Source organism: Triturus cristatus, chromosome 4_2 (genome assembly GCF_964204655.1).
Source record: "Triturus cristatus chromosome 4_2, aTriCri1.1, whole genome shotgun sequence".
Taxonomy (NCBI): domain Eukaryota; kingdom Metazoa; phylum Chordata; class Amphibia; order Caudata; family Salamandridae; genus Triturus; species Triturus cristatus.
In genome coordinates, this window is record NC_140586.1 from 621012981 (window position 1) to 621031212 (window position 18232).

The 18232-nt window shown below is 41.5% G+C and overlaps 1 protein-coding gene across 1 annotated transcript in view; it reads left to right on the forward strand.

Moving 5' to 3' along the window:
- The first annotated feature begins 6913 nt into the window (after positions 1–6913).
- LRRC40 (leucine rich repeat containing 40) overlaps positions 6914–18232 on the forward strand; it is a 354024-nt gene continuing 342705 nt past the window's right edge. The window contains exon 1 of the mRNA XM_085602291.1: positions 6914–7291. Coding sequence (XP_085458417.1) covers positions 7141–7291 — 151 coding nt within the window. The 5' untranslated portion in view covers positions 6914–7140. The remainder of the gene's footprint in view (positions 7292–18232) is intronic.

Below are 18232 nucleotides of genomic sequence, written 5' to 3' on the forward strand. Positions count from 1 at the left end.
AAATCTGACATCTCTTTATCATCAGAAATACAAGATTCACCATCTATTACTTTCAGACGAGCACCCTCTATGAGGGATGCACTTGTAAAGACAAGTCCAGAAGTACAAGAGAAAGGAAACTGGTTAACAAACAAGACAGGTTTTTATAAGTGTAGCTCTTGTAGGGCATGTAAATTTGGTATTAAAAAAACTGAGTTTTTAGATGCTTTCTCCACAAATACGTGTAAAATTAAAGGTCCGTTCACATGCAAAACTGACTATGCAGTCTATGTTTTAGAATGCACTTGTCAGTTAAAATATATTGGCAGTACAAAACTCCAAGTATTTAATTGCATTCTTCAACATCTACGGGCTATTGTTAACTCTGATTCTAGTTACCCTGTGGCCCGACACTTCAAACTAGTACATCAGAATAATTTGAATGATCTCAAATATTTTGTAATAGATGCCGTACCAAAATCCATTAGAGGTGGTAACAGGGAGAAACAATTACGCAAATTGGAAAGCCAATATATTGTTCAATTAGATACCAAAATGCCGAACGGTTTAAACACAGGGGAAGATTTACATAACTTTTTATAGGTATTTTATGGATAGTTTTATATATTTTTACGAATATTTTTTTAAGTATTTTGTGGAAGTTTTAAAATTATTTTATAAATATTGTACCTCCAACCTGCTGCTAAACTCTTGATCGAATAATTGAAAGATAATTAACAACTATTTATGACAAAGGTTTTAGGATTGACCTTTTAATCATGTGCGGATGGTTTTTTATGTGGGCTACGATCTTCATTTTATTGGATTTTAACTAGTTTTACTGGTTTTATCTGATATTTATGAGGTGGGTGGCTCTGTTGATTGCTATTTGCACGTGATTTTTTATCTTTATCTATAAACTGTGGTTATGTACTGTATTGTTATGAATATCTTTGGATGAACTGAAAAAACTGAGAAAGTAACATGAAATTCGCTGAAACAAATTGTTATGAATTGGATGATGAGTATCCAAGTATTAATATAAAAATTTAAGTGGGAAAGCTCTCGATTTTTGCACTAAGACACTGATTTTTGCACTTAGCACTTTATATTAGGAAATAATGAATTAGTAAACAATTGCGGACCAATGCAATGTGCCTCTTAAATATAATAAGGTTTTTTTTTAAAAAAATATGGTTAATCAATCATGAATCTATTGATAGAACTAATGTTCTCTGAATTGGTTTTCTTTCATAAATATATATTTTTGGAAAATCACTAAAAAACTAAAAATTGAATACTAGTATATGCTTGTATAAACTCCTTTTGGATATAACAAACACAGGATGAAATTAAATTATGGGCACTGGACCATTATTTCCCAAAGGTAATTATATTTATATGTATATATATTTACACATGAATCCATAATTGTGGAAAAAATATATTGTTGATTTAAATATGTGTACAAAACAACGAAAAAGAAAAATCTAAAGTCTGTTGTTTATATTTATAATCACTGAGAGGAGCCATTATTCAAACATACAAGTATTTAACCACGTGGGTGGTCAGGGCACGTCATATGCTGGCTGAATTGTGGAATAAAGCACTCAAGATTTGAAAAGATTTGATTGTGTGGTGGTCCATTCCTGCTTATGTCTCCTGAGAAGGTGGAATGACGCTGGATTGTGCTTGATATATATATATATATATATATATATATACACACTCTCAAAAACGCAATGGCACCCAATGAAATGTCAACTTTTTTCTTTCTATTTTTCAAGTACTCATAACGCAAAACAAATTGCTGAATTCAGTAATAGGAATGGAAAGGTTGCTCCAAAGGGAGGAGGAGGGAAAGGGGTGTGCTCATGTGTGAGATGGATAAGATCAAAGGAAAAAAGGATCCAAAAAAACATCCAAGGGAGAAACAATTATATTCATTATATAACATGGAACAACTGGCTGTAGTTAACAATGAGGCCAGTTTCTCATCTGGGCCTGCCCCTAGTAAGTTGTTCTGATAGTTGTTTATGACTATTCGTAACAAGATGCACAGAGAACCCTCATCTGTGATTTGGGGAGGGTAGGGGTGGTACCCGGTGCAAGCCCACTGGGGGAAAGAATGTCGACATTTTGACCCTGACGCTTGGAGGGAAATTTACATCCTCAGCTTACAGGTCTTCCTCAGGACAGGGGAGGCAAAACAACCTAAAAGGTATAACCATACAGTCAGACGGGTGCCTCATTAATTCATAAGTCGTGTGGAAAACAGAAAAATAATTCAAGTACTGACCTATATATAGGTAATTCGTAGGATTATTTCGGTTACTGCTCCCAATTGGTGGGTAGTCTGTAAGGAGAAGTGTGCAACATAAGTATGTTGTCCCTAGAGTATATAAACTACGTCAAAAATCAACAGAGTAAGAGTCTGACTTACCCTCACTGTTGTTGCGGTAAAACACGTGCTGCAGATCAGATTGCGCTGTCAAAGTCAGTTCCAGAAAACCTCATATGGGTGAAATGATAGTCCAATACGATCTAGAGTAATTAAAATAAAGGGGACTCTCGATTAATCACAGCTCCGCCATGCGTGAGCAGAATACGGCCCTCCAGTGGCTCTAATTACCTTTGATTTCAACCTCTCAGTTGCAGCCCATGCCGTCCGTGACTTGCTCGATGAGACAAGACAGTCGGACTGTAACCCCGCGGCTATTTGAGGGATTTCAAACGCCGGGAGGCATGTGCACGTTGCCTTAAGACATGCTGTCACTGGCATACGCGTAACAGCTTACCAGCAATGGAAAACAGACTCAGTACAGTTGAACAGTTTGAGAATACATGTTCTTGTGCATATATTGCAGTTGTTGAGATTTGTCCAAGATTGTAAACAAATACATAATTAACCAAGTACAAAGAGGATTAACAACAAAACCAATATAAACATACAATAATACGACGCAGTCATAGTCAATATTAGAAATATGTGCGAGCAGATTCATACAGTGTAACAAGAATAAAACATGGTGATATTTACAATGATAGTGAAAAAGTGGCGCGCAATGAAATTAAAAACCTTAAGTGTGCACATGTACAGGAATGAGAATTCAATATTAACAGTGATAGTGAAAACATCGCGTGCAGTGAATTAAAAACGTTTTGGTGTGCATATATTCAGGAATGAGGGTTTCATGGTACAGTAACTAGGCACGGTTCGATATTCCAATCTGTCATAGATTGTATACATAGGTACATGAATGAGAGTTACTCGCCATTGTACGATGTTGCAATAGGTCATAGATTGTGTGCATGTAAGTTACATAGTACAGTCCCTCACCGTTGTTAGAGGGTGTGCATTCGTACATGAATGAGGGTTACAGGGTACAGTAACTAGCCATTGTTTAATGTTGCAATTTGTTTTGCAATTTCCTCATATTCATTCAAACCCTTAGCTACAGTATCAAAGACATGTATCCATTTGCACTCACTGGTATACTCAAAATGTTGGCAAAGTTCCCACCCCTTGGATTGAGCCATACCTTTTCGACCACCAACCACTAATGTACAGAGAGCACCCCTTGTTGAGCATTTCAACACATTCGAACACCCAGCTGAGAGTTTGAGGTGGTGGGTGGTCGAAAAGGTATTGATCAATAAAGGACTGTAGTGGAAGATGGAAAGTGTGTAGGAGTAAAGGATGAGGGCAGCAAGAGGATGAGCATGACTAAGTGGAGAAAGAGGGGGAAAATCTCTATGGTAGATCTGAAGGAGGAAGTACGAGTACATCAATCGCTAAAGAGAGATGGATAAGGGCAGAAGAAGTGGTAAGTGGTTGTAGGGTGAGGAACAGAGGAGGGACTCAGAGGGATGCGGAAGAGCTTGCAGCTCTGGGACAAAAGGATAATGCACATTGTGGCAGACAATTTCGGGACTGTCTGTTGGAGGATGATAGAGAGACAGGCATCAGAGATTGCATTTGATGTTCAAAGTTTCCAGAATCATTCTAGTTTTCTACACTGTCACTATGCACATACCACCATGGAGTACTTAAGAGAGATCTAGAGATTGAGGCACTGAAAGAGAGACTGGGAGAGAGAGGGAGAGAGAGAAAGAGAGAGAGAGAGAGAGAGAGAGAGAGAGAGAGAGAGAGAAGCCTAAAAACAGAGACCCAGGGAAAGTGACAAAGACCAAGCACTATTTTAAGCTGATGAGAGAGATACTCAGAGAAACAGAAAGAGGAAAAGAGATGTAGATATTAGTGGTTCAAAATAAAGAAACTGATAATTTATACTTTTAGAATGAAGGAACTTCAGTTGTCTATGTTTTAAGATGTTACATTGCTTATTTGTATAGCTGTTTAACCCCTCGCGTGCGTGCGTGGGCCAACGGCCATCGCGAGCACTATCTCCGTAGTGCTGCGCACGTCCGTTGACCGACGCGGCCCCGACCGTGCAATAAATCACGCGCACCGCGGCGGAATTTACGCCGCAGTTAACGGGTTAACCTGTGATAAATCATCTTAAAGCACAAAGTGGGAGAGAGAAAACATAAGCAAGGCAGAGACAATAAGAAAGAATACTGGTGGGCGAGAGAAAACATAAGCAAGGCAGAGACAATAAGAAAGAATACTTGTGGGTGAATCAGGTATTGCCCAAGACATTGGTATCTCACTGTATAGGCAATAGTGATTTATAGGAAACCAACCTTATGCATCTTTTTTTTTTTGTTGAAACATTTTTATTATTTTCCAAATCAACAATTACTGCTCATTACACAACGAGTCCCCGTGTCCCAATGGAGTACCGTCCCTCCTAACCCCAACTCGTTCCCACCCCTCCCCGCCCCCATGTCAGTGTGCCCCTGTCCCCTACCTTACCCCCGATGTGCCCCCCCTTCCAAGGAAATCATGTACGGACGCTCAATCCCTCTCTGTGCAAGCAGATCTTCCCTCTTGTCCAGGCCTCCGGTATGCATCCAGGGACCTCCTTCATTCCCATCTCATCTCATTCCCCAGTCCCCCTCGCCTCTTGCCTATCCGGCGTGCTCCCTCCTTCCCCTGCCTCAGATAGCAGCCCCTGGAGTTCCACCACCAACGCTTCCCATGCCCTGGCCGTCGCTAGCGCTTTCTCATCGTCTCTTCTAAGAGCCAACTACCAACCTTATGCATCTTACAACCGGTAGGGAATGAAGAAAATTAGATGCAGTGGGTGGCAGGGTGGATTATGGGAGGGAAATTGGTTTTTGGGGTAACAGAAGAATCAGATAGTGACAGTGCTTTGTAAATCATTGTATACTATTAGTGATTCTAAGGTAGATCAGAAAGTGTCCCATTGAGGGAGGAAACTGCTCAACCTCTCTCCAATATCTAAAGGCTGACCTCTTATGTGCCTCCTACTAATTGTAACATTTCACTGTGCGCCCACTGCTGAAGATGGAGTAAGATTTGGAGGAATATTTGAGGTCCTAGGAAGGCAGAGAGGGCCTCAAAGTTAGGTAGTGGGTCTTTTTACAATTGTTTAAGGGGTGTGAGCAAATTAGTTAGGCTAAGTGGAGGAGCAGTGTTCATTAGTCATGTTTATCCAAAATTGTTTTCTTAAATGTTCTGAATTTCCACACATCACTGCTATTAGAAGCCAGGCTAATCACTGTTGACACCTTCAACCACATCACTTCCTTACCAGTCTCTCATTTACTCCTCTAGCTGGAAGAAAAGCAGTGTGAACCAAGGAACATTTGAACTGGGGTTAATTTCTGATCTTGCCACTATATTGAAGAATCCCAAAATCAGCAGTTGGCATGATAGTGCCCTGTTAGCAAATGGCCTAACAAGGTTTACCTTTTGATACGCTAGGTAAGTTAAATTTGTATGGTCAGAGGCACCATTGATAATCACACTTTATGATTGGTTTCTGCATCCCATGTGCTGTTAAAACAACATTTTTTTCAAATGATTGGTGCATTTCAGGCAATGGCACAAGCCATGTGTATCAAAACAATGAATACTTGACGCAAGATGGAACTCAAGATTACCTTGCACGACCACTGAACATAGATTCAATACTTTGTATGTTACAGCGCCTGGGCATAAGGCATCCTTCTAAAGGACAACAAGAGAGTTGTTGCTTCTAATAGCCTTGTATTCTAACATAAACCTATTGTGTGCTGGGAAATGCGCTACGAACAGAACAATAACAAAACAAATGTGTTCAAACTGCACCATTTGCTACAAATTTTGAAAAATCTCCTTTGTAGAAAAATTATTAAATATCTTGTTTTAAGTCCCTAGGTTAACATGAATTCAACTATCCCAGTGCGTTTTGGAATGCACTACTTGCAGTTTATTGTTTCTGCAATTGCACATCATGCTTGGTCTACTGGCCAAATGTGAATTTTTAAATGTAGCTTTCACCTTTCATAGTGCTAAAATTCCTTGATGGAGAACCCTTAAACCTCACTAAAGGATATTAAATTGAGACCAATGTTATTGGCCAAGTATGCTTGAAAATGCACCAATGGCTGTATAGTGTCAAGAAAATTGCCCCCATGTCGGTCAGCATACAACAACAGTGAAGAGAGACTCTACAAGACAATTTGACACAGGTTCTGAATGACCCCCTTTCACCATTGTTCAAAGTGCTAGCCTTCCCCGAAATTTGAATCTAGTTACTCCCCTCGGCCACATCGTGATTAAATTATCATGATCCAACATCGTTCGTCCAACAGAAGTCATAGAGTCGTTGATTCTGAGTCAGGTTCCAGAATCATGTGACGTTGAGGGGCAGGGGGAGGGCGTCGTTGCCAAGGACGCCTGTGGGAATCTTTCTTCTAACTGCAACCGTACCTTTATGCACGCGCGCGATTTGCTTCGGCCATCTTGAATTGGGTCGTAGTTTGGAAGTCGGCATTCTGTAGTCCTTCCTTTCTTTCTACTATACTTGTCAAATTCCAATTACCAACCCTTAGCCTATGTATCGTAACAGAACTTTTAACCCTGAGCTGTACGTTCCTTTCTAACCCATTGGTCTGAGCATTGTATTATACTACTCCTTCAGCGTATCGTACGGGGTAGTTGACAGGCTACCACGCTCAGGAGTGAAGTTCCTCACCCGCAAACGGCCCCTGCACGGAATTTTGCGGCAGCTGTGTTACTTATCCGCCATGTCCCGATTTCGGGGAAGGGGACGGTTGGCAGATCCCAGGGCTGGCTTCAGGAAAGAGACGGATGAGGAACCTGGAGTTCCTCAAGGTCTGATAAAAGCAGCCAGAAAGAGCGGCCAACTAAACCTGTCGGCACGAGGCTTGAGCCAAGGTAAGGGACCGTCCCACCCACTCTATACATTGGTTACATGACCGCCAAGCTGCCAGAGGTGTTAGAGAAAAGATGAGTGCAGGCACATCTACCAAGTACTACTTCATGTAAGGTGTGGCTGACAAAGCGGGTTGCTTGCCAGTCAAAGCCATTGTTGTGTTTTAGTGAACGGCACTTTAACCTCTTCCATTCCCAATGTATTATTACATTTAGAAACGGGAGCACTGGTGATTTAGGATATTCACACATTTCGCATTATTCACCTACCTCAGAAAATACTCCTTTTTTTTTTTCTCACCAAAAATTAAAAACGCTAGCTGTTCATTGGAAAAGTGGCAGTTCACAAGAAAATCAGAGACTGACCAGGACACTAGGAGCAGGTATATGAAGAAGTCTTTATTGAAGGATTGCCCTGACACCAGTGGGCGTCTAACAATCAAAGCAGTAATCCTCCAACTGCCCTTCAACCGCCACCCTCGTCCAAGGTTCCACTATAGAACAGAGGAACGGCATAGTACACTGGGCGAGGGCACGCGGCGAAGGGCAGCGCTAGGCAAGTCGCGAGGACAACAAGGAATAAACACAACACATCTCCTCATTTACAGAATATTTTGAAATATGCAAGGAGGGGCGGGTGAAGGGAAGGAAAGGAGAAGAGAGGAAAAACAAGGCAATGATATGCAAAATGTAATGATGATATGGGCACAGGTTATGCCATAAGTGCTAGAGAAAAGAAAAAGCAGTTAATCACATAAAAAATCTTGTTACTTTTTTGGTAGAATTATTTCTATGCCATGTCTACTAGTGGTTGCACCAACATGGAGACCATGAGGGGGGCAACCATCTCGTGTCATGTCTGAAGTTCCAGCTTGAGGCGTGTCATCCGCACTACAAGTGATGGAATCATGTGGAGTGCTAACAATAGTCTCCCCAGCGGAACTATCAGTAGTGAGGTCATCCTTGGAAATAGCATTAGGGTCGCTGACTCTGGTGAAATTCTCCTCCAAGTTAGGGCTACCACTGGTGCCCTCCTCAGGATCGCTCGAGGGAGGAACTTCACTTCTTTCAAGTTAACATCCCTGGTGGATGTCATCATCTAGAATCCAATCTTATCTAGAAGAGGTGTAGATACTCCTTCTCTCTCGATCAGAGTGCTGCGGAGGCAAGATACTATCTCCCCGGCACAGTGATAAAGACTAAAAGTGTCACACCTTTCCATCACTTAAAAGCGCCGAATTGCAAAAGATTTTCTTAACCATAAGGGGTTGTGAGTAACGGCTACGTCCTTTTTTAATAAAGGCACTACTTTTGACTCTAACCCACTCGCCTAAGTGAATGTTGACATGTTTGCAGGCGTGTTTGGAGTTATAATAATGTTTACTCATTTGTTGAGCGTGTGAAATTTTGCTGTTGACTGTTTCCATGGACCAGTCAACTTTCTTAGGAGTTGACCACCCAATAGTGTCTTTGGTGATAAGTGTTCTGCCTCTCAGTAACACAAATGGACTAGAGCCAGTTGACTCGCAGGGTGTTACACGGAAAGCCCACAAGTTGTGAGTCAATTCCTTCCCCCAAGAGAGATTGTTATGATTAGCAAGTTGCACAATTCCTTTCACAACGCGATTAATTATTTCCACTGCACCATTACCAGCTGAGTGGTACAGGGAGGTAGTTTTGTGAGAAATGGCATTGTCATTGATACATTTTTTTAAAGTATCAGAAATGAATTGTGGACCGTTGTCGGTTACAATACATTTGGGCAATCCTTCCCTTAAGAATACATTTTTTAAGAACTTGATGATGGCTTTAGCATCAGCACTGTGTACAATTTCCACTTCCCGCCATTTGGAAAAATAGTCCACCAGGACGATGAGGGAAACATGTTCACCATTTTCCCAAATGGGACCAAAAATGTCAATACCCAATCTAGTCCATGGCATGCATGGATTTGATAGTGGTTGAAGTGGTGGTCTTAAAGTGCGCTGGGATTTGTCTGAGTTTTTACAAGCAAGGCAGTTCCTCACCCTCCTCTCTATTTCCAGGTCCAACCCCGGCCACCAGTATGAGTTTTAACTCTGGTTTTTGTTTTTCCGATACCAAGATGCCCTTCATGGCAAATGTCAAGCAGTTTGGATCGGAGAGAAGTGGGGGGTATAACTTTACCATTTCTGAGGATAAGACCACCTTCTGATGATAATTTGTGCCTCAATTCCCAGAAAGTGCGTAACTGGTGGGGTAAGTCTTTTTTTAATTGGCCAGCCCTCTACAACATACTTTCCAACCTGGCACAAAGTGGTGTCTTTTTTTTGGGCTGATAACCAATCATGCTGTGAAATACAAGATATTTCGTCCAGAATGTTAGCTACACAGAAGGACTCAATGTCTACAATGGAATCACTGGCAAAATGCAAGGGTAAACGACTTAAACAGTCTGCTACAACATTCGTGGACCCAGGAACATATTGTACATTGTAATTATAATCTAACATCCTTACTGAAATGCGTGCAAGGCGGGGAGAGGCACTCTGTAGACCTTTAGTGGTCAGGACTTTAACCAGGGGTTTATGGTCATTTCTCAGGGTAATGTTAAATCCCCATATGTCCTCATCAGACCACAAGCATTTGCACCCTTGCTTCACAATCTGTCTGAGTGGGAAGGTTTAAGAAGAGAAGTCCTGAACAAATTTTGCCTAAAATTCAGATCACCCCAAAAACGCTTTCACTTCGTCTTTGTTTATTGGGGAAGGAGCGTCTCTTATGGCTGATAACAATTCTCTTTTTGGTTTGATGCCCTCACCACAAATTTCATGTCCTAAATAGGTGACGCTGGTCTCAGCAAATTTACACTTTTGAATGTCCGCGGTGAGACCATAATTTTACAAAGTCCTTAGAACTCTGTTTAGAATGGCATCATGCTCCTCCCTGCTGACTCCCATGATCATAATGTCATCTTGAAAAATCAACAGGTTGGTTTCTTCTTTAAATAGTATATATATATAAGTCTCTGAAACATGGCCGCAGCCGATGCCAGTCCGAAAGCAACCCTTTTAAACCTAAAACACCCAAAGGGTGTCACAAATGTAGTGAGGCTTCTGTTGTCAGGGTGTAATGCAACCTGATGGTATGCTGCGGTCAGGTCGACAGTTGAAAATCATTTGATTCCATTTGTTTGAGACAACATCTCGCTGATTCTAGGCAAGGGGTACTGGTCAATGAGGATATTTTTGTTAAGGTCTCGGAGGTCCACACATAAACGGAGTTTGCCGTTGGATTTCTTTGCGCAAACTAAGGGTGCGACCCATTCTGCAGACTCCACGGGTTCAATAATACCATTCCTTTGTAGGTTAATGAGTTCAGACTTAACTTTCTATCTGATAGAGATAGGGATGTTTCTGCATTTATGTATGCAAGGAACCACATCTTTTTTGAGTTCGATTTTCTTTTTTTTTTTGATGATGAAATCCCTTCAGTTTCCCTATTTTTTCAGAAAATACACATGGAAATTTGTTGCCGATAACTTTCTTATATTCATCCTCGGATTGCAAAGATAATACAGGATCTGGGCTGTTGGGATCAAGGAGTATACCAAGCTTACCCTGGTCCATCCATCCTAGTACAGAAGGAGCAATGGCAGATACATATAACTTGCTCACTGTATGTCGGTCTTTCAACAGGAAGGGCAGTTCCCTGTAACCTAAAACGTCAATTGGCTCTCCAGTAAATGTTTTGGGGGAAATGTCGGGACTGGCAAGCTTGTGTCCCAAAACTTTTCTTCTCAGACACTTTTGTTAATAATCGTATAGGATGACCCTGAATCAGCTACAATTGAAATGTCCACCCCACCAATATTCAGATCACAGATAGGTTTTTTACTCTTGCCCTTCACGTTAAGAACGTAATCATCAACAAGGAGCACAAAAAGGTTCATGTCTTCATCATCAGAGGAGTCCAACTCATCATATTCATCAGGTACAACCACTTTTACATTAGAGCCCCTTCTTTGTTTGCTATGACACTGTTTAACAAAATGGCCAATAAATCCACTTTTAGTACATTTCTGTTTGAGCGCAGGGCAATTTTTGTCGTTCGCCAAATGGAATCTGCTACCACATCTAAAACATTTTCTGTTCCCAGTTAACATGGCTCTAGAAGAAGACTCCTTCCTTGGGTTGGAATCATAAGAGGATGTTTTTGCGGTGTTCCTAGAGTGTTTCACCCTGGCTACAATGGTTTGTTCTTCTTCTATAGGTTTATGTTTGTCTTCAGAAAGGATGGCTTTAGCGCACCTACCCGTTAGTTCTGTCCTCTTGACCATGTCAATGATTTCTTGGAGGGGAGCCTCACCCTTAGCCCACAGCTTTTCTTGGATTTCGCGATTGGCAGATCGCATTATTTCTGGTCGCGAATGAATTCGTCATGAAGCTCACCAAATCTACAGGACAGTACTAAGTTTTTAAGTGCAGAGACAAAGTCTTCAATGGATTCTTCTGTATTCTGTTTTCGATGGAAGAATTTGTATCTGTGGACTGATACGCAAACAGTGGGTTTAAAGTAATTTGTAAGATCCTCTAAGGCATGAGCATAAATGTTGTTTTCCCCTTCAGCTCTGTTTTTTTTTATTAATGCGGTTGTAAATGTTCATAGTCTTTGCCCCTAAACAGTGTAGCAACATTTTCTTTTTCCTTTCTGGAGTTAGCTCTTCACCCCCCTCTTCAAAAGTGGAGATGTAATTTTTGAAGTACTCGCGCCAGTCTTCCCATTTAAGAGAGGAATCACCTGGCGCAGGAATGAAGGATTGAGGAGGTGAAAGGTTCCAAATGTTGCCTGAAGCCATGGAGAGAACGGAAGGGAGAAAAGAAGAGAAAGAAAAAAAACCGAAGGAGATAAGAGAAGGAATATAGTATGTTAGTAGATTAAGGAGGAATTTTGAAGATGGAGGAAAAGGAAAAGTAAGAAATGTAAGTGGTAAAGAAGGAACTGGAACAGGTGCCAAACAAGATAATATATAGGCTGAGAAACTACAAGTATTAGAAAGATGCACAAAGCAGTGTCTGCATCACTGAAGTGTACAGGCTGTAGTATTTATAGTGCAGGATTGCGAGGAATAAGCTGTAATTTTTGAAGAAGAGAGAAAATAAAAATATTGCAGAGTATTAATTTTTTCGTTTTGGAGAAGAGTTGCACCCTAGAATCGTGGATGGAAGGTGTGCATGAACGTAGAAGTTCCACAAGATTCCTCACAAACAAGATGAAAGTGAATTGCAAAGCTGACAGTGTGCGCATAAGGTTACATTAGAAACGCACTGTATAATTCAAAGGAAGTGTGCGCATCACTGTATATAATTGCCGCTGTATGAAAAAACGTTTAACCTGAAAAGGAAAGGCTGCAATTGGAAAGCGTTCCAGTGACCTGAAGGACGTTATCAAAATGGCTGCTGAACTTTGACGTTTAGACCCAATGCAAAATGGCCCCAAGTAGCGAGTTCCACTGACGTAATGAAATGCGCATTAGGCTTGTAGACAGTCTGAGGAGAAACGCAAGTGTCGCGATGAAGGGAACCGCCAAGAAATGTAGATCGGCAACGACCCAATGCAACACTTTCGCGCACAGTAAAACCTTCGCGCACGACCAAGTTCTTGGGAATGTCACATGCGAATAATGCACCTAATTAAAGGTTTTACCTCAAACGAGATAGCGCAAGTTAGATAAATTAACCGCAATCAGCTTGGATCTCACCGTGATGGTCAATACACGATCTGGAAGAGCTGCACGTCAATACAGGAGCAGTGGAGTTGGAGTAGACGCCTGAAGAACTACGATCATGTAGATCCGGAGGAAAACAGAGGTGTGCAGTACACACACACACGCAGGTCCGTAGTGGTACCAGGGCGCTCGTCGCCAATTTGTAAAGACCAAGACCCCAGGAGCAGGTACGTGAAGAAGTCTTTATTGAAGGTTTGCCCTGACGCCAGTGGGCGTCTAACAATCAAAGCGCTAATCTTCCAACTGCCCTTCAGCAGCCACCCTCGCCCAAGGTTCCATTGTAGAACGGAGGAACGTCATAGTACCCTGGGCGAGGGCACGCGGCGAAGGGCAGCGCGAGGCAAGTCGCGAGGACAACAAGGAATAAATACAACACTGATATTTGTGCACCTACAGAAAAAGAACACACTGCCAATTAATTCAGTGTGTTGGAGGCAGAGTCGGAGTGGCGTATGATAGTGACCGTTGGTCTGGTCTGACAGATTAGTTTGTGGGTCGGGGTTTAGCTGTTTTGGACTGGTTTTAATGGCTGTGTGGGTCGTTTTTAAAAAAATTTTTTTTACTGTTTATTTCGCATACATTACAATTTTTTAAACTATATTTTTTGCTGATATGGGCCACTTTTATTTTGGTGCCCCTGCCTATTTTTGTCCCAGTCCGGCCCTGTCAGTGATTTCGTGGTGTTGATAGTCACTTCAGTGGGTGTTTTCACTAAAGTGTTGTCGCCAGACTGGTCAGTATTTAACTTAAAGGTCATTCAGTAGCAGAAATATTGGTGTGTTTATATAAGGCGACACAGAATGCCTGAACAAAGTCAGTACCGTTGAGATATTTCATAATTCGGCACACTTCGTCCGGTTAATGACCATCGGCTGACAACTAATATGCCAGAAGTAACATGGTAGTAATCGCTTTGTCAGTGCATCTGTAGTGCTTCTTGTTATACCAAGACCATTACATCTCACTGTTTAAAGTCCACTAGCACCTTACGAACTGCCTTTTATTTTGATGCTACTCAGGACTAGTACTTTTTAATTATTTTTTTTTTTTTTAATATACGTTTGTGCCACATTTATTCTTGTTTTTCCATGCCATGCGTATTCGAGCGAAAAGTGTTTGGTCTAGGCATCCTCTGACCATGTCAGGTGATCGCCTTTCATTCAGTTCTTAGTTTATTCAGCCCGCTTTGCATTTTAACACACCATTCACTTTAGACTAATTATTTTGGTCTACATGCTCTCAACGTTCGTCCGATTTTTTTATATTGCGGGCTCCAGTATTGTGTTGCTTATTTTCTTTAATATTGCTGACCGCAGGGGTGCAACTAGACTCTAACTTCGGGGGGAGGGCTAGATTTGTACTAAACAGTATTGGTGGGCATTCCATTTCGCTCACTGGAAGCCGAGAGAGCGTTAGAATTCACGTTTGTATGGCCATTAGGTCCAGGTTTCATGCGCTAACGCATGAAAAAAGGCATATATCCATTCCTATTCTGCAGTAGCACATTAAATCCATATCTTTTGTCTTTGCCAATGCATTCAACTGAGACAGAGCACTGCTGGAGCTGAGAGAGTGTCCACCAGACCTGTGAGCATCGGATGTCATCTAGAGGGTGGGTACCAAGCTTAGGCTTACTGTAAAAGTGTATTTTCTGATTAAAAGTAGCATGAACTGCACAGTGATACCAGGCTTCCAGGGAACAAGAAGATGTGTGTAGTGGAATCTCCCACTGCGCCCAATAAAGTGCTCCCACAGACATTGAGAAGTAGACTTGAGGTGTGAAGAATAAACCAGGATAAATAAACTTGCGGGCTCACCAACAGCTCAAAAGGAAGGGGAATCCACAGAGAATATTACGCTTGCTATCTGTGTACAATGTACAAACATGCGTGTGTTGGTATTTCTATAGCCTGGACCTAGCCAGACAGCAACAGAGTGTTGCCCATTATGGACAGTGATGGAAAATGATGCAATATTGTATTCATCAAGTGGTTGCTTATATCTTTTAGTTACACAACAATTACACTAGTATCTCACACATTTACATTTTATGATTAAGTGATATCCCAGAACTGCACAATATTCAGTCAGTGCCTAGCTGGACTTAAATCAAGGTCCTCAGATCGACAACTTAGCCTCTAGACCACATCTCCATCTTTAGTGGGTGGCTACAACTTTCAAAAAAGCTTCAAACATTCATTTTCACCATTCCTTGTGAACACGCATTCTTTTGATGTTTTGACGTAGCCATTAGGCCGCATTCCTTATGTAGTCTAGTAAGTGGAGCAAATGTAAATTATTTTGGTATCTGTTATATACATGGGTAGCACCTGAATGAATTGTCTCTTATTTAAGGTTGAGGTTTGCATATTTTCATATGCACATTGGTTTAATGTTAAGTACATACAGAGCATGCATAATGGATTACTGTATAATCTGGTCCAATATTACCGTTGCAGGGTTTTGGTGATGTATTTGGCCCTGTAGTTTGTAAATGTCACCAGAAGTCTGAGATGGCAATGATAAGGCACCTGTTATGTATTTTTTTTCATTTCAAACTGTTTTATTTAACAATGGGCATTGACTGGAATTAAAATGTTGAGGTTTTCTTTACCTGTCACAAATACATTCTTGATAAAACAGGCAATGATGAGATCAGTGGATTTATGTGACAGTGGCTGCAGAGTTTACAGTATATTTAAGGATTTACTGAATTTGCCACATGATTTCTAAAATATGCAGATTTCACCAAAATTGTTGTTTCCAGCTCAAACGGATGAAAAAAATAATACCGCCAGACAAAGTGCCCCATAATTCACATTTTGTGTTGTATAATTTCTTTAACCTTGGTACTCCAAGCTGCTTAATCCTAGTAATCTGGACAATTTTAAATATTTGCTCTGTGGTGACAAAATCAGTATTTCACATATAACCATGAAATATTTTCCATATTTCACGGTTCCTCAAAAATATGTGGGTTAAATACTACTGATTTCTGTGCAATAAAAGCACCAAAACATGTAATGCATGAATTTTTACTTAAAGATGTAATGACTTCTCAATAATCTCCATTGTACCCATCAGTGTGTAGCAGAGATAGTATTGGGGATGAGTATAGTTTTAACGTTGTGTTTTCTGTATTATAAGATAGTGTTCAAATGGTTGATGAACCTTTCTTTAATTTTTGGCCCTGCAATACTTCTTTAAAATGGCTAAACTGCTGTGAGAGAAATGACGCTATATTGTAAATTACATCTATACAGCCAGTTCCCAATTTGTTGGCTCTAAATTCATTTAATAAATAACACACTTACATCTAAGCCAAACTTGCACACAGCAATGAAATGAAAATGTATAAAGCGCAAACTAATGCCTGGAGGCGTCTTGGCACTGCTAGCTAACTGAAGGCAAGAAGGCTTTACTCATTTGGCAGAGAGCCATGTTTTTAGTGGCTTTCGAAAAGAGTGCAGATTGGAGCTTAGCTTCAACTTGAGGGGGAGGGAGTTCCGTAGCTTGGCAGTGCCAATTGTGAAACTTGTACCACCCCATAAAGCTTTCCTAAACTTGGGGCCTGTTGCGGAGAAGCGAAGCCTCCTGGAAGGAACATACCAGATACATTTTTTCCTAAGTAAGTTGGGGCGAGAGTCCTGTAAAGCCTTATAGGCAATGCAGAGAGTGTTTAATTCTATCATCCTTTTTAGGGGCAGCCAATGTAACTTAACCAGCGCCTGGGAGGCTGATTGAAACTTGGGGATCCCCAATAAAAGCCACGCTGTAGTATTCTGCAGGGTCTGTAGTTTGTGGAGGTGTCTTTGCTGTAAGTTCAGGAAGAAGACATTGCAATAATTCAAACTGGATAGGGTCAGGGAGGCAACTACTATATTGCGAAGATCGGTTGGATTAAAAGGTCCCTTTTTTTTTTTTTTGTTTTTTTTTTAATGATCTTAAGAATGAGGACGACTGAGGAGGATGTCACATTGACCTGGTCTCCATATGACAATTCTTGTCAATAAAAACCCCAAGATTCCTGACCTTCGTCACTGAAGTGGGGAGTGGGCCTTACTCTTGGGCCTTACTCTTGGGCCACCAGGTGGCTGTCCAGAAGGTGGTGTTATTGCCCAGAAGAAGACCCTCCGTTTTGCCAGAGTTCAACTTTAGACATTTGGTTCTCATCCAGTTATCGACTTGCCTCATACAGTTGTTAAATATGTTAGCTGTGTCCTCCGGATTGCTGACTAATGATACCACAATTTGTGTATCACCAGCATTAGATATTGCAGTGAATCTGGTGGCCTTAATGAGCTTAGCAAGTGGGGTGACATACAAGTTAAAAAGGGTAGTGCTCAATGAAGAGCCCTGAGGCACCCCAGAAGGCAATTCAAAAGGATCAGAGGCAATTCACCCATTGTGATTAATTGTTCCTTCCAGTATAAAGCTGACTTAAGAAGGGCCAGGGCAGAAACCCTAATACCTAACTTCCTGTGGCAACTCCTCTTACGAGACTGCAGCCAGAACACCCTCACATCAGATCATTCGTTTTGGGCGCCCTCGGAACCTGAAACAGATCAACCAGAAGGACCATGACTCTGTTCTCCGTGACTCTGACAGTCAATCCAACACGGCATAAACAAAAGGCATAAGCACCTGATGACCAAAATGAGCACACACCTTTTTGTAAGATATACAAATGAGGCAAGGCAGACATACTTATACCATACGAGGAATCACCATCTAAACGGTAAGTAATGTGTAGCCACGAACGGTGGGAGCAAGGAGATCGTTGGAGCCCTGGGAGGGGATAATTCTCGCCTCCGCGTCCTTAATAGAATTGAAACTTTCCGTCATGATTACTAGGAAATGTTTCATTCTATGTCCGGACCGGAGGCGAGGATTATGCTTGCTCAAAACTTATCCACCACTAGTGAGGCCATATCTACGACTGGTTTGAAATAGAGCCTCTTGAACATTGAATCCGATGACCAGTCCGCTGCATTCAAAATGTCTTCCAGCCTGGCTCCCAGGGAGAAAGCTTTTGACGTCATGGCTCCTCGCACTGAATGGGCGCCAAACTGCGAGACGTTTATGCCTGCTTCCTGCATCACCCATCGGATCCAGCGTGCTATAGTCAGTGGTGTAATCGCTTTGAAGGGCTTTCGTAAGGAAATCAACAGTTGCAG